The sequence below is a fragment of the Pterocles gutturalis genome, unplaced genomic scaffold (genome assembly GCF_000699245.1).
Source record: "Pterocles gutturalis isolate BGI_N339 unplaced genomic scaffold, ASM69924v1 scaffold3014, whole genome shotgun sequence".
NCBI classification, from domain to species: Eukaryota; Metazoa; Chordata; class Aves; order Pterocliformes; family Pteroclidae; genus Pterocles; species Pterocles gutturalis.
This window is the reverse complement of record NW_010133021.1, coordinates 35,927-56,639: the sequence shown is the minus strand read 5'-3', so window position 1 is coordinate 56,639 and position 20,713 is coordinate 35,927. Positions and strand designations below refer to the sequence as shown.

The following is a 20,713-nucleotide window of genomic DNA, read 5'->3' as shown; positions in this document are numbered from 1 at the left end:
ACCCAGGGCCAGATCACATGAGTGTAATCAGAATTATTTGCAAGTCTGTTGTAATATAAGGGTTCAAATATTCACACGGGAGATACCGAAGGGGTCCAGAAAGAAAGCAGAAAACCACTAAAGTAGTTCCTCCTCCTATAAAATTTCTCATGGCTTCAAAATAAATGCAACACCCCTTCCTCAGAAGCTGCAATTAAACTGGATGAATTCCTCAGGAACTGGAAAAGGGCGTGAAGAAGTTTCAGCAAAAAGCACAGTTATGAAATTTACTGGTGGATAACCCTGACATTGTACAAATGCAAAGCAGACACGCATTTCTGCAGACTTCCATAAATACATTTGGAATAATGCATGCACTTTCCTTTTTAAAAATCCTCCGTCTAGCAATAACGGTTTCCACAGATGCTGCATATCCGTCGCTAATAGTTTATTATGCATGCATGGAATACGGAGGGCACTTTTCAATATTCGGGAAGGGTGAAAAAGAAAAAAAAAAAAAGAGACAGACATTTCTTGTCTCTGAATTCAAGGGCAGAAAGCAAATGGGCAAAGGGTGGGAGAGGAACTAGTAGAACTAGTAGAAGTGTAGGAAGCAAAAGGAGCAGAGGGCATATAAAACAGTTTAAATGGGGACAGGCAGGAATCTTTGGGATGAAGAGAGAAACTTCTGCTGAGGAACTGTCCAGCCCGAGCATTTGCTTCCAGCCTTTGAGGTCACTGAAAGATTCTTTATAAATATGAAATGATTCAGGAATCAAAACTTGGAATATAATTTTTTCCAGTTCTCTGCTCAGCCCACTCGACCATGCCTCATTAGCAAGGAAAATAATATCTCATTAAAAATAAGATGCCATGAACCCCTGAAAGACCGTCTTTATTTTACAGCATCAACTTGAACTTGTAGGACAGAATCCAAAATCCACGGCTGTGGTATTCCGGCAGCACTTACCTCCTGTCCTGTAGCTACATCAATTGCCGTGTAAACTGTACCTGAGGCTCTAAACAAAAGAGAGAAAAGGAAAAAAGAAAAAAAACCACTTATTAGTGCCTCATAGCAAGACTGAGTGCTTGAAACACACCCCTTCCCACTAGTCTCTTTGAAGTGCTCTCAGTCCCATTCCAGTGGTAAACATAATCTGAAATATTTCTGAGCCAAGACTGCTGTTGGAGCAGAAGACAGAGAACTTACGGAGAACAAAGCTCCCAATATGGGACACTACAGTCATCCAAACCCTTGCTGCTAAACCAGCAGCTTAGCACAGCTTGTAGGACCATGAGTTGATCCCATCTCAACTGGCATGACTGCACTGCCCTGGCTTGCAGACTTACAGAGCAGACAGGATCAGCTAAAATAAACAAAACATGGCATTTGTAGTGAGGGAAACAGGAGTTTGAGCGTTGGCACATGGAGCTGACAGCAGATCTCTCAGTGCTTTGCACTGATTTGCCTCATTATAGCCTCTCCTCCAACCCCTGTTCTCCCCCTACACTGCTAAGAGGGGTACAACACTCCCATGGAGGAAAGTTAATGCAGAACGCAAATCTGTAATTTGAAGATTGTCTTGCATGCTGAAAATAAGCAGTTCCTTCCCTGCTTGCAGCTATATTTAGCAACCTGATCATCTAATGACGTCTTTTCTTACATTAAAACACCATCACACAGAAAAACCCAGTCCCTGTGACTCAAGACTTTGCCAGGAAAGGGAGAAGAGCTGGAGGGGGTGGAACCCAACCAAGACAACCAAAAAAAAAACCCCAAAAGAAAAAAAAAAAAACAAACAAAATAAACTCTCCAAAGCATCGCCAACAGCTTTTCCAGCAAACTAACTTAGCCTGGTTCCAGTGCTTCCTTCTTGGCGTAAGGAAAGGTATAGGTCAGAGAAGGAGCATATACTAACCCTTGTCCAATCTTCTCAAAACACGTGTACTTCTTTTTTGGATCACCCACACTCACAATACTTCCTACAAAAAAAAAAAAAAAAAAAAAGAGGATTTTATAAGTACTTTTTCATACAGCTATAAGAACCAACTGTACTTTAAGAGCAGCCCCACAGCTGGCTCTGCTGAGCCTTGAGAACCACTCGTCAGCAATCCAGAGGCACACGAACACCAGGGAAGTCCCTGGATATTTACAGACATACCAGCTGCAGCATTCCCCTCTCACAGGTATTTCATAGAATCACAGAACGGTTTGGGTTGGAAGGGACCTTAAAGCTCATCTCATTCCACCCCCCTGCCATGGGCAGGGACACCTCCCACTAGCCCAGGTTGCCCAAAGCCTCATCCAGCCTGGCCTTGAACCCCTCCAGGGATGGGGCACGCACAGCCTGGGCATTGCTCAGCTGTTCTTCCAGGAACTCAACAGTCAGTGCAGGTTTTGAGCAGCAGTTACCACGCAACTGCAGCATTGCTCGGGTTTTGGAGAGCAACCCAAGGCAATCTCAGCTCATTCTCCCCTAATGTGGCTGTTGAAGCAGAAAAAAGTGTATGAGTGCATCCCTCAGAGGGAAAAGCGCTTTGCCTGGTGTTCTGCAGCACGGGGCGGTGCAAGGTGGATTTGGTACCCACGAGGAACACAACATTTTCTGGATGAGGGGAGGGAGCTCTCAGTGTAAGGGCAGGCTATGTAGATGTGCTGGAGTCCTGCAAATCACAGGGCAGTTTGCCAAGGCATAAATTGGAGTAAGGTGACAAAAGGAGCATCACCGAAACTCAACGCTCCCTGCAAACATTAACTGATATTCCTAACAGCCCTACGACAGGCAGGAATCTTTTTAGGCTGAAGAAATTGGAGCCAATAATTCCTAGAGCTCAGCTGGGAGCAAGTCTCCTCTCTAACAGCACCAGGGTGGCTAACAGGATCAAGGGACGCAGAGCTGCATCCGAGTCGGTGTTTGCAAGTCGCTCAAGCTGCCAACATATGGTGCTGCTTTCACAGGGGTCTAGGGCTGAGCTTAAACAGATGTATACTGGCAAAAAAACCGCTCACGGTCATTAGGCCAAGAAATCCAGTAGCCAGCAGAGTAAGAGCAGGCTATTTTCAGACACCACTGGAGAGCAGCCAAACCCGCAGGGTTCAGGGCGGACAGAAGTAAAGGAAGGGAATATGGCCCATGTTCGGAGAGAAGGGCAGGAAGAGAGATCTGACTATATAAAACCCACTGGACAATTACGGAAGCAATGCTGTCTGCCCTGGGGACAAGCATTTCTGGATAAATGTTCATAGACTTTCCCTCAAAGCCTAACACAGGCTTCAAGTTCAGAAGGCAAGACAAGCAAATATTTCCCCAAGGCAGTGACAGGGCAGAATGCTGCAGTGACAAGAGGCAGTTGCCAGTCTTGCCCTGTTTAATTCTCTCATCTATAAAATGGAGCAATGTTTTTTTCCTTCCAAAAACTCAGGTGAGGATTCATTAACGTTTGCACCAGTTCTGTGTTAATGCCAAGAGGTGGAGCTTCCTTTATCACTTTCCCTTCCTATTCCTTTTATCAGCTTCCTTTTAACCTTTGCACATCTCCAGTACGTGTAAATATATCTACGCTTTAAGATTTTAGTCATTTTATTCACATGTCAAACCAAAATATGAGAAGGCTGCATGTCCTTGTACAACTACACTGCCCTCAGTGGAAAAACATCATTTTACAAGAGGATGAAACCATCATCGCATATTTCTGACTAGCCCACATCTAGATGCTGACACCCAACAGCAGCCACTGAACTTCACAGACATATATTTATAACAAAACCCCTCAATGCTAAAGCAGTTCCAGTTAACATGCCATCAATTCAATTTAGGCTTTATTTACAGGAATGAGGAACTCAGATGACATTTTAATTTTTTTTTTTAAGTTGTACCCTCAGATTAAATTTTCCTTCTTCTAGCTGCTAGTCTTTGCTCCATAAAATACTGACCTTTAGGGGTATAACCTCAGCCGAGGAGACCAGCCTGACCACAGAGGTGCTAACACAATTTACATCCACTGGCAAGCAAGGTGTGTGTGTAATTAATACAGGATTAGTAGTTCAACAAATAAGAAATGCTCTACTGGCCATAACAACTGGCCCAGGCTGAGGACAGCAATCAATGGCACAGAAGAGCTGGTTCAGCTGCTGGATACGCTACAGCATAACCCAAAAATACCAGGCGGCAGAGGAGCACCTGAACTGAAGGTACGGACTCCTGAAGACACTAGGACACAACAGAGACACATGATGGTTTTTTCCTCAGAAGCAACCACTAATTTGGGTACTCACTTGGCGATGCATTAATCTTCTCTCCATCTTTTGGAAAACTTATATCTAACTTTTCAATAGAATCACCCACGCTGCTGAGCTGCAGAATATCAAGATGCGGAACAATCTCAGACTTCATGGTTAAGTAGATGTTCCTCCTTCAGGGTTTGTTTTGCAGAGCCTGAGGATCTGTACCTCCCCGGGGACTTCAGCTGGCACCACAGGTGCTCAGCTTACATTTATGTGCCCTCCTTTCCATCTGCCCCCAGTTTTGGCACACAGTCACAATGCAATGTCTTTAGTAAGGGATCTCAAAATGGGAATGTCAAAACATTTCAGCTTATTAAGATCTTGAGAAATCAACACAGCAGGGCATGGAATTTAAATTTTTTTTTTTAAAAAAAAAGGACATACTTAATTTTTCCAAGATCTCTTCATCTGACATTTTTGGCTTTTTCTTTTGTTTCTCCGTGTTCCTGGCCAGCATGTCAGGCACTGTTGTGTTGTTTTCCGAAGGAGAAGAAATAGGAGAGGTCGCCACATCTCTGGTAGGAGGAGGAAGGGGGTCTATCACAGAGCGGGTATATATCTAATTTTGTTGAGAAAAACATACATATTAATACAAAGCAAATGAAGACTTAAAACACTTCTATTCTGTTGTCAGGGATGCACTTCTATAGCTACTTTGTTAACCACTAAACAAGGACTCTCTTGTCCCCCCCCAACCAGGCAGGTGATAATATGAGGGTGATCTATCAGAAGGAATGGCCCCCATCTCATCCCTCCTGCTCCCAAAAAGGGCTCAGCACCACGCCACGCAGCATGGATGAGGAGTCGCAGCCAACACCCGACTGCGACCGCAGCGGTGGGGGCTGAAGGAAGCATTTCTGCTCACGGATTTTGTGTGTTCAGGTCGTGGAGCTATCACCGGGGGTGGAGCTGCATCATCTTCATCATCTTCATCTTCAGAGACTGAGGGCACTGCCGGGGTCTCAGAGACAGCCTTCACATTCTGCATGTGGATTTGGGATAGCAAAAATAAAAACCCAATCACTTGTTATAAATAAATCACAAACATTGGATTAAGCTCTTAACAGAGACTGCATTGAAGCAAGTGCAGAAAAATAACAATCAGAGCAGGTAGCAAGTTAGCAAGTTACAATATCAGAAAAATTTGAACCCCAAACATTTTGAGCCCTTGTGGGAAACAGAGGGACAGTCCAATGCTGCCTGATGCAACTGGTCAGACAGAGCTGTCATCTATTCATCGTGATTCCACGATCTGCCTGTCTGATTGCGATCTTCTTCCCAAGGACTTCAGACCCACCTGGGCTCTCTCACTGTCTTCCCAACATCCATACAGCAGACCCAGCAACTGGTGACAACGTCTGGGCTTGGACAGATCTGTCCCTATTTATGTTTTCTCTTTTTTCTGCTTGCTCCAAACCCCAATCATGCAGACAAGGACTTCAGACCCACCTGGGCTCTCTCACTGTCTTCCCAACATCCATACAGCAGACCCAGCAACTCTGGGGAGAACATCTGGGCTTGGACAGATCTGCCCCTATTTATGTTTTCTCTTTTTTTTTCTGCTTGCTCCAAACCCCAGTCATGCAGATGGGAGATTTCAGTCTTTAAATGATTTAATCTGCATCAAAACCTGTATGTTTTCTCTATAAATTGGGAGGTCAAGTTAACATCAGCTTAGGTATTATGACTCGGAATTAAGGAATGATAGATTTTGAAAGCAGAATCTGGTAAGATCTTTGAAATCCCTTTCAAAATTGCTTTCTAAAGGAAAAGCTTTCAAAAAATGGGAACTTTTTTTTTTTTTAAAGTTTTATAAGTGGTTAAAAGTATTTATCTGGTAGTTTTTGCAATACAGCCATCAGAACACAAAGCCACTTTTAACCTTTTAAATTTGAAACTGGATTTGAAGTTCATGGCATCCTTTACACTGTAAACATTGCAAAATAAACTTGGTGAGCTACTCAACCCACTAGACCAGTTCTGCTTGTGCTCCTGCTTCCAGGTTGTTTATCAACAGTTCCCTAAGAGTGGCAGGGGAACAAGTGCTAAAACAAAGTTCTGTCTGGAAGAGGGGAAAACCAGCATAATATTTCACTGAATCTAAAATATCTGAAGTCACCAGCATCCTGACATATAATTGCTAAAGCGCCCTTGACATGACAAAATCTTAGCAATTACACTGCCTCCAGAAGGGAGCAGAACAAGCCTACTCTAGATAATGGCAGGGCAGTAAGAAAACAAGAGATGAGGGAATTGTGGGGTTTTATGAATCATCTTAAATGGAAGGTTTGGTTTCTTCCATCTCACACATACATACAGAAACATATCATGTCTTCCAACAACGCAAACAGGAGCGGTGCCTGCCCTGGTAAGGACAGAGTAAAGGTCAAAGACAGAGGAGGAGAACTGTTTATTTCCTCTTCTGCTGGAGATTAGTTTGGTTAATCAACACTAATCAACATCAGGTTTGGTCAATCAGATCTTGCAAGTTAGTAATTAAACTTTGGTACGTCACAGAGTTATATAGAGACATATAAAACTTGCAAGCAGAGCGGTTATTAAATTATAGGTACAAGAATAGATCAACTTTTATGAAAACAGGAAAATTCCTATTCATTAATTCACTAATTTCTATTCACTAATAAAAGTTTCTTCTGTCTACTTGATTCTCCCCCAGTTGAAAAAAAAATTAAAATGAGAGCAGCATGACTTTTTTAGGATAATTTTTTTTATAAACATACATTCACTATACAAATATATGTAGTTCAGATTTTAAAACACTAAGTGAACTGAAAGTTTACAGGCAGCTAACACTACTACGTGCAAGTTTTTAAATCCCCAAACTTGAGACAGAATGTGAATATAAGGCTTACCAACGTATTCGATGAATTGTAATCCTCTGTCGATTTATCTGAAAGACACAGATAGTAACGCCATTGTAAATGAGTTGTAAACGCAGCAGCAATGGGGAGAGGCGAAAGGGAGAAGGAAAAAAGGTTCTTCCTAAACCTAGGCATTACCTTCAGCTCCCCAGAACAAGCTGACACCTGGCAGATATGGGAATAGGGGGCAAAAAGTTCTGCAGAGAAATTCAGGTGCCCCAAATCCCTGCTGCAGAAGGGCGGAATTTCCCAGAGCAACACCTGAGTGAATACTGTCCTCCATCCAAATACACAAAATATTTGCCATAGGTTAAATCACCAGCAGAGGCATTGCAGTGAGCCCAAGACCTGCAAGATGCTCAGTCTCAGACACCTAAATTCCCTGGAAAAGCAACAGAGGACCCCACGAGTCAACTGGTAGGCTTCTTGTCTGACTATCCAGGCACATAAGGGGAAGATTTGTGCTTTAATCCCTGCCTGGAGCCTTCTTAATCAATACCAGTTCTGGTGACCTGGCTCTGTTCCCTTAAAAGAAGCAAAGCAGGGGTTAATATTTAGAAAAGGAAGGAGTTAAGAGCTAAAAGGGAAAAGGAGTGGTGGTTGCAGGAGTCCTCCCATGGGCAGGTAATCTAAACAAAGAAGGCACAAAACCTTGTCATTTTTGATTTTTAGAGGAATCCAGCCAGCAGTTATCAAGCATCTAGGAGCTGAGCAGTATTCCTCCGTCACGGCACATGGGAGCGGAGAGACCCTCACCCCAAGCACGCATGAAACAACATCCACACCCACGCTGGAAAATAAAACTGGTGCAAAATTTAGCTGGATGTTTTCTCCAGGGATTTTCATCACTCTCAACCCACACTGACACTCTGGGACCTGCCCTTCAGATGCTGGCTGTAAGCTTCAGAAAACCTACGTATTTTTTTGGATTTAGCCAGTTGACTGACCTCTCTTGCAGCTATGCTGGGCATCAGGGTTAACGTACAGCATTATAAAGGAAGAGGGGTACTTGAGCAGCTCATTCACATTTTCCTTGAAATGACACATCTACTTGTTGATTAAATGACAGAAACACCATACGCAGTGACTGATGGAAAATTGGAGAAAGCAGCCGTATGAGACAATCACCTGTGAAACTCATGTACTTCTGGCTGTTGGAGATTTTCTTGGAGTTGTAAAATTCCAACACATCCAGCACTGCTTGGGGATTCTTCTTCTGCTCCGACTTGGTGATGTTGGATGTCTGCAGCAAACGCGCCCATTGCTCTGGCATTCCCTGTGGGGAGATGAACCTTGTTAGCTCACGGACGGCTCAACGTGGTTCACAGCGTGCACACCCACAGTTCTGCCACAGTTTCTGGGGTTACGCAGTGCTACGAAGGAAATCTCAACGTGGTTCACAGCGTGCACACCCACCGCCGCAGTTCTGACACACTGTTTCAGGGGTTACTCAGTGCTGTGAAGGAAACAGGGAGAAAAGAGGAGAGGAAAAGAAAAGAGGTGGTGGATTGATACCTTCCTAAGCCACTGCCTGTGCCACACGTTCCTTACGTGGACACACAAATGCCACTCTGCTCACAGAGCGTGTCCCAGGTCCTTTGAAGGTCAAAACTTAAAAGACAGAAAGGAGCAGACTCAAATGCTCGTGTCCCAGGTCCTTTGAAGGTCAAAACTCAAAAGACAGAAAGGAGCAGACCCAAATGCAGCAGTTTACAAGAACCTCAAGCAAAAAAAAACCCTTTATGGACAGATATACACATATTTACATCTATCCAAGAAAGACTACAGAAGTAACATACACTGTATAGCCTCTAGCTATACGTGCAACATTCATTCGGGTCTTCTTGTGGCACTAGAGTTCTTTGATAAGAGTGGTTTGGTGCTTACTGTGACCAGTGCTGGAAAGCAGAGATGTTAACCTTGTGTAAGAAGCTCAGAATTTCATTACAGGGACATCCTTTCAGCCAGAAAATAAACAAATCTGGAGTACAACCTGACTTGTGCCTTTCATCACCAGCAAGAATAAGAGCTTGTATAAATGAAATGGCAAGTGACAGGATCCTTTATCAATAGTTACCCTCCCTGTTCAAAAGGACGGCTGGACACGCCACTCAGTTAATGTACCCCCCCACTGGTGCATCTACATTAACTTGGGCAAAACAAGAGGCTGGCATGCAAAACACAACTGTACACATGATTCAGGGTGGGAGAGCAAAGTCCCTGAAAAAGAAGCATATTAAAGACAGGTAAAAACAGCTTGCTCACAAACAACTGTTGCTGCTATTAAATGCTATCCTGTAATCGAATTAAGAAGAAAAATATAACGAAATACAACTCTGTCTTCATAGTATTTTTCATGCCAATAAAAAAACCCATAAAAGCATCTGACCTTTAGCCTCAGGACAGCACACATAAATAGTTATGCACAAGTCTGTGTCTCCTAAAGGGGAATTCTCAGAGCCCCATTTGGTGGACACAGACAATGCTGCAGACCAAATCCAGCTCTGGAAGAGGAGGGGAGGGGAAGGGAGGAGAGATATACTACATTTTGCTGTCCACACCAGCCAAAAAACAGGAAAGGAAAAGTTCCCTGGCAGCCTGGGTTCCTGGCACGTGCCGAATTTGACAAGCAGTCTTTTGGCAGGAATTAGTGGGTAACCTCTGCAGATGTGTTTTCAAAGGCGATCAAACTAGATGATGGTAATAGCCTTTCCAGCATTACTAGATAAAAGATTAATGGGTCCTGGTTCCTCCCAGCAATAAGCCAAACCACGTAATTCTCTTTTCCTCCAGATTCACTTACTGTGAATTCTCCCGTGACTGCATCAAACCCCACATGGATCGTGTGTTCAAAGTCTGAAGGGAGGGAGATCTCCGGCCGCTCTTTCTCTTTCTTTTTATTGGCTGGAAGAGACAACAACAACAAAAAAAATCCATAAATTCATCAAGAATTAAAATCTCCCCAATAGCTTCCAATTTACCTACCCAACCACATCCCCCTTTTACTAGTCATAGGATTTCAGTGTGGGGCAGACAAACAGCAAGTTTAAAAACTTTGTTACCTCACTTAATAGCAGCCAGAGTGAGTGGACAAGAAAGTCCTGTAACACAGGACGAGCGTTAAGACAAGAAAACTGATATTTTGGGTATGTCAAGTATCAACCAGCAGGGCTAGACTCAATAGCACGAGAGCTATTTACCAAAAATATTCACTCAAACTTACACAGGTCAGAGTCAAAAGCACTACAGCAGCAGTAAGTGGGAGCTATGCAGTTTTGAACACATTTTTTAATTTGTTGGTTTAAGCAACTTTAAAAAAAAAAAAAAAAGATATGTGCTGTTAAATATACACTTACCACTCCTATTAAGACAGGGACAAACTAAAAATAGTGCTTGTAAATTGCTTCCTTCATCCTACATCCTCAAAACAGAGTTGATGAAGAAAACCAAATATAGCATGTGTGCTTCTGCTACAAAATCTTACATGAGCAAAACCATTTATATTTTTCTGCTCACAAAATGTGGTTTTAATAACAAGCTTTGAAGACACAGAGCAAGAGGGCAGAATCTGGCAGGTAAGGAGCAGAAGTCATGAAGAAACAGGAAAGGAAATAAATCAAAGCAGACGCACACTGCAAATTTTCAAGTCATGTCTTCAAACACGAGTATTATTATGCCTTGGATTAAATTCATCCATATTAATGGTGTATTAAGGACTCCACCCTCCTTTTTATATAGTTACTGTACTCAAGAAATTGAGATCAATTTAAGCAAGCACTATGTTCTACCTGGATTTGCTGCTGCTTGCAGTTATAAAATAAGCAGAGCCAGGAGAAGGTGACTAAACCACTCACGCTTCCCAGCTGGTACCTTTTGTATCTAAAGCCAAACAGAATTCATTTCGTGGCTGACATTCCCCAGTGCATTTTTTGGCAATGTGAATGTCAAACCCCAGGTATGTCAGAAACCCACGAGGCTAATGCTCAATATTGGGATTATTTAAGACGCTGCTGGTGGTCAGTTGTGTAGAGATGGTCAGAGCTTGCCCCAAAGGACCAAATCCTGCTTCCTTCAGTGCCAGCTCTGGCATTGTTCTCTGCCTCATTACAGAGTTGCTGTTCCACAGGGTAATTTTGCAGAAAGAAAAGGATCAGATGCTTCATTCGGGACACGAAGATGGAACAGATTGTTTTCGATCCCTCTTTCAAACAAAGGGGATGGGGGAAGCTGAACGGCAGAAGAGCAACAGAATTGCCAAGGGGAAGGAGGAGAGAAGGCTGCTGCGCTGGAGGAGCCACCACGGAGGGGAAAGAAGCCAGAAGGAGATAGAAGCAGCCGCTGGTTAGTAGACAGTGAGCATCTGCATCACTGAGGCCTGCCAAGAAAAGGAACAAGCAGCTGCATCCAGCTGTGTCCTGGGTTCAGCTGAGACAGAGTTAACTTTCTTCATAACAGCTAGCAAGAGGCTGTGGTTTGGATTTGTGCTCAGAAGAAAGCCGATAAAAAGTGATGTTTACACGGCTGCCAAGGTCTTTCAGCTCCTCTGGCTGTCTGCAAACAGGAGAAGCTGGGAGGGAGCACAGCCCCAGTTACTCGCCCAGGATTTGATCTTAGGTTTGGGATTGAGACCCAAAGTGGCCAATAATCTATTCCATAACATACACGTCATGCCCAGTATATAGGTGAGGACCCTCCGGAAGCTCGTCCCTTTTGTTCTGAGTCCCTTTTTGTTCCAGATCTCTTTTGCTCCGGGTCATCTCACTCCAGGTGGTCCCTCTCCCAAGGTCTTCTCTCCCTCCTGCTGGTCAGCTCTCGGTCTGGGATGCTCGGACTGTTATCTCTGTTCCGTGAGTGTGGTTTCGGGACCCTCCCTGCTCCAGCATCATTAGCCGGGAACAGGCTGAGCCTTGGTCATTGGGTGGGGGGCAGTATCACTGTGTATCACTCATGGGTATATTTTATATACTATTATTTTCAATATTATTGTAGTTTAGTTATTAAATTGTTCTTATCTCAACCCACGAGTCCTTTTTCCCTTTAATTCTCTCCCCCATCCTTGGATGGGGGGTGGTTGGGAATGGGTGAACAGGTGTGTGGATTGGCCCCCAGCCAAGGGCAAACCCATCACAAGCAGGTATACAGAAAAAGCTGCATGCGTCAGCGGTGCATGGAAAGCAAGAGGAAAAGAGATGCAGAGAGAGCCATCAGAGGCACCCTGTCCTATACTCCTGTCTATAGGATCAGTCCGTCTCTCCAAGCCAAAGAGTAAGGTGTCAGCTCAGCCTAGAAGCCCATCGCTCAGGCGAGGAAGAAGAGGGCACCTGTACCAGCACCACGGTGCAGGAGTGCTGCAAGGGTCATGCACACCTACCCATGGCTCAGGACAACTGCCACAGCAGATGTGAATGAATCCCTAAAAAAGCCAAAGTTGCTATCCAGAAGTCAATTCACTTTTTTTTTTTTTTTTTTTATTTCTATGTTCAGACAGCCTGAGCTCCCTGCTGCACACCCAAATCCCAACAAACTTCTCTGCAACCAGTTGTTCCAGTATCCACTCAACCAGTAAATGGAGATGTCTGCTGACTGCTAACTTATCCAAAGCAGGAGACGACAGCCTGAATGAGCCTCAGCTCCACACAGCAGTAAAAACAGTTCTGGAAGGATGGATTAAATAACGTAATGGCCTCTGTCACATCACCACTCCAGCTCTCTGTTCCTGTTCAACACACAGGTAGAGAGTTTCAGTACGGCCACACTGCAGTACAGAAACAGGAAGAGATATTTCTGCATTTATGACTTACGCTGTTTTCATATCCCTGAAGCTGTTAATGTTCTCCCACTTATCTCAGTTTCCTGCAACCACTTCCTACAGCATCTCACCCCTTGCATTTTCCCTGACTCTCATCAACTCTTTGACAGCTACCACAAACTCACGCTAAAATCCCTTTGCCTTAGCGATAACGTTCCAGCGGGTGAAACCATAATTGCTCTGTACAGTTTTTTACACCTGCCTGCCTGCCGCACTCAGGGTTTTATAGAGCCCAGACTGAATTCGTCATCATGTGAATGCACATGAAGCTGGCACATGAATCCGGAGATTTTCCTCCAGCAGCCTCAGAGGACAATGAACTTCAGAAGCTTTTGATCCAAAAATCTGACAGATCTAAAAGCCTAAACTTATTAAACCATTAATAACATCATTGTTTTTTGTAGCAGATATTTATGGCACAGCGGGAGGTATAAAACAAAAAGAATTAGAGACGGGCACTCTCAATCTTGCTAAACACTTAATCCCCCTCTACAGAGATTCTATTATCCTTGCAATGAGTCAAAGAGACTTGAAGAACCATAAATAAAAAAATAAATAGAATTCTATCCAATTAAGAAAGTGCTTTATTGCCACAAACACCTTACCACCTTCTCATTCAAAATCTCACACGTCTGACGCTGTTACAGGAGCCGCCCATAAGGTTTCCTTTTGATGCTCTGGCAACTCAAGCTGCACCTACAAAGCACGATGCCTCACCATGAAGTAAGGCTGTGAGCCCATCCTGAAGCACCTGGAGATGAGAAAGGTCTTCTCCACCGAGGCTGAGTAAAGCATTCCCCCTGTCACCACGGAAAGGGCTCCCGGGCGTTGCAAACTGTCACCTTGGGGGTAAAACCCTGCCTCCGTGCAAAGCTGCAGCTGAGCTCAGCAAAGCTCAGAGGAGCTCAATGTCCTACATTCAAGCCAAATTCACACCCTCAACCAGTAGTTATGAGTCCTGACCCCAATAAACTGCAGATGTTCACAGCTCCTGTCGAAAGCAACGTCACCCAAGCTCTGCATCCATCTGGATAGCACCCACCCAGTATTAAGCTGATGTGTTTTTTAAAAACTAGCTTTGGGGTTTAGGCTGGGACGGAGGAAATCAAGACTAGAAATATCCTAAATTTTGCAGGCAGAACATGACACCTCTACTTTCCAAAGCTCCTTTAGCTAGAACTGCCCTTCTTGACCCAGCGACCTGTCAAAGATGCCCTCAAGATGTCCCCCCTTGTTGGCCTCCCCTCTGATCTGGACCCACAAGCTCTCAACAGGTCTGTCGCTTGCTCCACAGCAGGTGTTTGAGCTGCACCTTTGCATAAAGCACAACCCCTTTGCCATCTTTCCCATCCATCCTTTGTAAAGTGCCTGCTCTAGTACCGGTCCCCGCCCAGAACAGAGAGCTACCACCTATCTGAAAGGATTGACAGCATCAACTTCAGCAGCTCTCAGGCTACAGGATAAAAGCCCATGCTCATGTTTGCTAGCAAAATTAACCACTGAGCATTTCAGATCATCACAGGCTCTTTGCAACCCCAGCAGAGGTTAAACACAAGTCACTGGTTTCCCTGGGTAAGGATCCAAAGGTCATGGATTTGCCCAAAATTACATTCCTCTGACTGAATGGAAACCAAACTCCCCTTTTAGTCTGGCCAAACTAACAAAAAACATCCAAATTGTTTCAGGCACAAACCAGAGAGGCGTCTGAACACCTGGGAATTTCATTACTGTTTAAGCAGCAGGAGGCACTGGGAATTCGTGAGATTAGAAGTTTTCATAAGATGAAAATCGACCAATCTGAAGTGAATGTGAGAGCGTTAAAGGTATTTTTTGCTCGACAGGAATGAGAGGACAGAAGCAACCACTCTCATTCGGGCAGGTGTATTGCAACAGAAGGCTCTGCTGGGCTTGGCTAAACAAAAATCTCTCATATCTTCAAGCATCTGCCACGTTGGCCAATCTTCAGTTAATGCTGGCATCTTCAAATCAGTGGCAGCTCACCCGAACCGTTCACTTCCACAGCTCTCCTTTAAAATCCAGTTCAAACTAGCATTTCTGGATGTATGTATTTTACTCTCTTATACGTTACAGGTGATTTCATTGTTCTCTGCAACTGCTGAGCCTAGGGATTTAAAAACCCCACTCCCTTAAGTAAGCCGACACAAAAATCCTGCAGCTCTTTAGGATTAATACTCCTAATGGCAAGTTCTAACTGAGATCCAGCAAATGCTTAACATGGAGTTTGTGGGTTTCTGGATTGCAGAATCAAACATCAAAATGTTTGTAAAACAATCCAAAGTTGATGAGGGTATCATATAATAAATAAATAAATAATAATAATAAAAAAATGCTGCAATATTTTGTAGAAAACAAACCTAGATCTTACTTAAGTTAGTGGAAGCATCACTATAATTAGACTTCTTGCTAAGAAAAATTAAGGAGGCAGCCTCCCTCCTGAAGCCCAGGAAGTTGAAGACACCTGGGCTTGACTTGAGTTCTCCAGTGTCCACATACCATTGCAATGCAGACTCTACAGAAAGCTGATATATTAGAAAGAGGAACTCCAAAAAATAGGTCAGATATAAAAAGAAACCAGCACTTATTAGAGGATGGAAATTTGTTTTTTCTTACATCACTTCAAAAGATTCCTATGAGAGAGGTTTTTAAAATATCCTGATCTTAAAAATTGGAATTTCATGTACAGTTCACAGCTCCTATCTCCATTTCCATCTGTTACAGTCCCTATAACAGGAGAAAATTCCTTCAGTTCACAAGAAATGTGGAAGAATTTCCAGTAACAGATTATTCTTAACAGCAAGTAGACAATGCCTGACCCAAACACTAGAACCGAGTAAGTGACCGTGCATTAAGATATGACAGGCCTGGCAGGAGATGGCCTCTTAGTCATGCTTAACTCAAATTATTTGCTGTGTAAAACAACAAACAAGCAAAAGACTTCCCCCTGCTCCCCACCAAAGGAATTGCCAATGCCAGCTTTAAATGGCCACCTTGTAATCACTACCAAATTTTATGGTTTTCAAGACCAGTAAGGACAAGTCAGGCTGGGAAGTGGCAGAGCTAGTCCCAGTATTCAAGGACACTGTTCTCATAATTTGAGAGGAAGAAAAAAAAAAAACAACAACAACAACAAAAACCCAAACCAAACCACAAAACAGAGTAAGCAGGATGGATTAAATGTGGCAGGATTAATCATGGGAAAAAACAGATCTACAGCCAGCACCTTACATACCCCAAAATGACCAAGACAGTTGTGCAGGAAACAAACACATAGAATTTTCTAAAACCTGAAATATTACTAAGCAACAGGCACTTAACTAAGGCCACAGGCCATTCAGACAGGAGGTTTATAAGAAGAGACAAAATACTGTACTTTTATCTCCAGGTAAAATAGCTCGGTAAAATCGGTCCTTCCTTTTCTTTTCTTCGGGGTTGGGAGGCAAAGGTTTCGAGCCATGGTTCAAAGTCCCAGCATCTTTGCTTCCCGACCCAATCATAGTGCTGGTATTTCTCATCGGAGGAGCAGGTGGTTTGTCTTCTGTTTCAACTCCATTGGTAGACATCTTCAGTTGGGGAGGCCGTTACTAGAAATGGGAAAAAAGAAAGAAATAAGAAGCCTTCTTTATTTAATTTTTTGTAAACTAGAATCACACGCTGTCAAATAAAACACAAGCAGGTATTTGCAGACTGGGCTGTAACCTCACAGCAACACAGACCAAGTGTCAGCACAACAAATTGTACTCAAGCTCCATTTTTTTTTTTCTTTTAACAAGACTATGTTCAAGCGTCTTGTGTTGTTGATCATCCAGAAAAGCCTGTTTCAGGATACAGGCAAAGAGCAGGGATACCTCGGAGGAGCCAGCAACTTCCAGAGCTCATAAGATCTCTCAGATCCGTGGTAGTTCCACTAAAAACTATGTCACTGCAGGCACAATTCAAACTGCCAGGAAGTTGGCTGCATTTTGTTCTGTTGGAAGGGGCAAACAAAACTAGATCCCCGACACACACAGAAATCCTTAAGTAAATAATCCCTGCTGTGCAGATTTAAAGACGGAAGCTTTGGAACAGGGTAATAGATTATTCTGCAACAAGTAGCTTGTTCCACCCAAATGAGATCAGCGTTACTCCAGACACAGCCTGGCTGCAGCGAGATCCTTCTGGAAACTGGAATTCGTCTGCATTATGTTCTCAAAAAAAATTGAGAGTTAACTGCAGAACAAAGACCAAAGCAGGACCAGTTTCTGTTTCTGTTCTGTGGAAAAAGCAGTTCAACAGCTTTTACGGATTTCACAAGCAGTAAGGGAAGATATGTTGCTCAGTTAGAATTATCGAGTGGCAGAAAGTCGAAGGTGGTTTGCTCTCTACGAGTGAGAAGTCGGGTTTCAAAGCAGAGATCACTGCTGGCCTCCAGGGAGCTGCTTTTCCATAGGCTGGACTCAGAGGAACCACACTGGGTCACGCTCCAGCAGATCCCGCAACCACACAGCGGTGCCATGACCACACAACACCGCCTTGCGAGTCTTCAATCTTCTTTGGCCAAGCTACTGATCACAGAATCACAGAATGGTTTGGGTTGGAAAGGACCTTAAAGGCCACCCAGTGCCACCCCCTGCCATGGGCAGGGACACCTCCCACTAGCCCAGGTTGCTCAAAGCCTCATCCAGCCTGGCCTTGAACCCCTCCAGGGATGGGGCATCCACAGCTTCTCTGGGCAACCTGGGCCACTGCCTCAGCACCCTCATAGTGAAAAGTCTTCATCCTAATATCTAATCTAAATCTCCCCTCTTTCAGCTTAAAGCCGTTATTCCTCATCCTGTCCCTCCACCCCTGATCCAGAGCCCCCCCATCTCTCCTGTAGCCCCCTTTCAGCACTGGAAGGTGCTGGAAGGTCTCCCCGGAGCCTTCTCTTCTCCAGGCTGCACACCCCCAACTCTCTCAGCCTGTCCTCATACAGGAGATGCTCCAGCCCTCGCACTATCTCCGTGGCCTCCTCTGGACTCACTCATGATGCTCAGGGTGAACTGGAAAGGGTTGGACCCATGGCACGCTGCTGCCAAAGCTGTGGGGAGCTAAGGAAGGCAAATGCTGCCTGCAGAAGGCACTCGGCTGCCATGTGTTAGACCCTGCTGAAAGCAGCGGTTCCCTACCTGTCCCCTGCCAAGCTGTGGCTCGTCTGCAGCTCCACCTTCTCCTGGAAAAACATCTAAACTAGTTTACAAAAAGCTAGTTAATTATTACTTTTAATTATAATTAAAAGTATTAATTTAACCATTACGAATTAATAAAGAAATTGGGCAGCCACTGCTGCACACATATCTTGTGCAACATGAAGCTATTGAGACCTCGCTGATGGGCTTTGCCCATGCCAGTGCCAGTGGTGTTGGTACCGAACTGGCACAACTAAAGCGTTTGAAACGGCACGAGCAGAAGTGCCACATACAAGCTGCATTCTTTGCATTGATGCTTATTTAACCATGAGAAAGCAAATGGCTGGGATGGTGCTAGGAATCTGCTGGAAACGGGAGCAGAAGGAAAATGAATGTTAGCAGCTCTGTGCCTGCCCAAAGGCACTCCCCAGGAACGGGCAAAACATCTGCTTCTGCAACACCTTGGCTTACCCCACAGGGGTTTGAAGAAAGGTGCAGCCAAAGATGACCCCACCGGACAGATTTCCTGGAGCTGCAGGCACGGCTGAGATGCCAGGGGAGATTGCTGGGTCCCTCCACCACCAAGCAGAGGGGTGAGCAGGTGAGAACTGGTGCTTGCTACCTGCTGTAGGCACAGGACTAAGCAGGGGACAGATGCGACATCAGACTGAAGGGTGGTAGAAGGAAGAGAACAGAGCAGCATGTGGCACCAGGCTGGAGAAAAAGAAGTGAGAAGAGGAAGAAACCTCCCCCCCCCAGATTACAGGCAGAGGCTGGCCTAGGGGAGGAAAAAAAAATAAAATTTAAAAAAAAAAAAGACAAAAAAAAAAAAAGACCAGACCATGAAAACATAAAAAAAGCCTCTGGATGCCAAGGATCCTAAGTTCCACCAGTGCAAGACCCTGGGGACATCAGCTCACAGTTTCTTCAATATAAGAAGGTTTTTCAAAATCCCTCCATCGTCAGAAAGATAGAGCACAAGTGAGTAACTGTTTCACCGCAGGGCTAGAAACACCGGCAGTACAAGCTCTTGTTTATCTTACATTAGTCCCTGAATGAGCAAGTTACTGCTGAGAAGTTACCTAGTTTAACAAACAATAGCATTTTACACCTATTCGATAACTGCAACTTTAATGTGGGCAAAGCCTCCAGTAAACCCTCTTCTTTCTTCTCCATCACTCCCAGACCTTTCTCCTCATCCAAGTCTTACGTTTGGAGTCACAAGGGCTATTTAATCTGTTTGGAGGTGGAGGGGTGAGAGAAATCCTTCAACCCACCAAATGAAGAGACTGGTTCTACAGAAGCTATCCCCTATGACAGCAGCACTACGCTGGAGGGTTCCCAAAAGCCTTCTCCCACTACCTATTTCAAGGGAAAACCAAAAAACCTGCTTACATGAGTCGTCCCACTGTGATACAGAGACATGGTCTATTCCCAAATTCAACATTATTATACTTTAAACTTCTGTTGGCTTCAAAGCAGATGAAACCCTATCCTGATAGAACTACCCCCACCTCTCCAGGGCTTTACCGCAGAGCTGAGAGCCCGGAGCGTGGAGCCGTACCGACTGGTTACAAAGAGCAGCCACCTCCCTTACCGTAGCCTAGCTGACTGTGCAAATTCTCCTTTTCCTAAAAATAATCTCCAGCCAATTCACACATAAGCAGGCTTTGAACACCCCCTCTTGTGCAGGCCCTGCTCAGATTCAGAGCACCAGGCAATTGCTTCACCAGCCGGCATAGCATCAGCGCTACGCCACGGCAGTGCGTCACTCTGCTCGGCAGGATCCATCCCACCGGGAATGCAAAGCGTCACCGGAGCGAGTGACTTCCCTGCTTCACACCAGCACGGCTCTGCTTCGAGAAATCCATCTTCTGTTTCCACGGGATGATTAAGGGAGCAGTGGAAGCAATGAAACAGCACATGAACTTTTCAACCAGAGTCAGATGAGGGAAGACATATGAGCTGCAGACAAAATTATTCTCAACTCCTATATATATATATTAAAATACCAGCACTCAAACCAAGCCCCACCGACACCACTAGGAAGGCATAGCCATGATGTACAACTATTATTTCTGCAGCCATTTGGGAGTGCTGAAAGTCCAAATTGTTTCAGCACACAGTACTTACGAAAAGTTTTATTACATGCTGCAACCTGTGACTACCATAAGTCAAGTTACGGTGGCCTTCAAATGCCCCCTGCCCCTCCCCACCAACTTTTTTAGTAAATTAGACTGCCCCAGCCTCAACAGTTGAACAGCAGACCTGCCAAGCTCTCCTTTCCCACCCACAAAACGGTTCTGCAGATAGAAAGGAGTGGGGACAACAGGCTCAGGAAACCACTTGGCAGTTCAGGACGGAGCTAAGCGGAGGTACCGAGCAGAAGACGGCACCCACAGGTGCCAACAGCAGCGTCCAAGAGTTCAGACTAGGCAGACGTGCAAAGATCCGCGCAAAGGTTCGCTGAGCTGCGTTAAGTCGCTATGGCTCAAAACCATGAGGTTTATGGCTGTAGCTTTCCTGTGATACAGGCACAGGTTCACAAGCCGTTAATCTAGCAGAGCGGGACCCCAACATATGCGGAGCCTTC

The 20,713-nt window shown here is 44.6% G+C and overlaps 1 protein-coding gene across 4 annotated transcripts in view; it reads right to left on the bottom strand.

The window, feature by feature from the left end:
• Window positions 1-20,713, bottom strand: part of PAK1 (p21 protein (Cdc42/Rac)-activated kinase 1) — a 35,560-nt gene that overhangs the window by 13,075 nt on the left and 1,772 nt on the right. The window contains exons 2-9 of one of the 4 annotated variants that reach the window (XM_010081065.1): window positions 16,347-16,557; window positions 9,950-10,050; window positions 8,275-8,422; window positions 7,138-7,175; window positions 5,130-5,246; window positions 4,649-4,823; window positions 1,899-1,962; window positions 950-998 (exon numbers count right to left, since the gene is read on the bottom strand). In XM_010081065.1, coding sequence (XP_010079367.1) covers window positions 950-998; window positions 1,899-1,962; window positions 4,649-4,823; window positions 5,130-5,246; window positions 7,138-7,175; window positions 8,275-8,422; window positions 9,950-10,050; window positions 16,347-16,536 — 882 coding nt within the window. In that variant the 5' untranslated portion in view covers window positions 16,537-16,557. Of the gene's footprint in view, window positions 1-949; window positions 999-1,898; window positions 1,963-4,648; window positions 4,824-5,129; window positions 5,288-7,137; window positions 7,176-8,268; window positions 8,423-9,949; window positions 10,051-16,346; window positions 16,569-20,713 lie in introns of those variants that run through there. The other 3 variants (XM_010081064.1, XM_010081062.1, XM_010081061.1) reach the window with 3 other exon arrangements.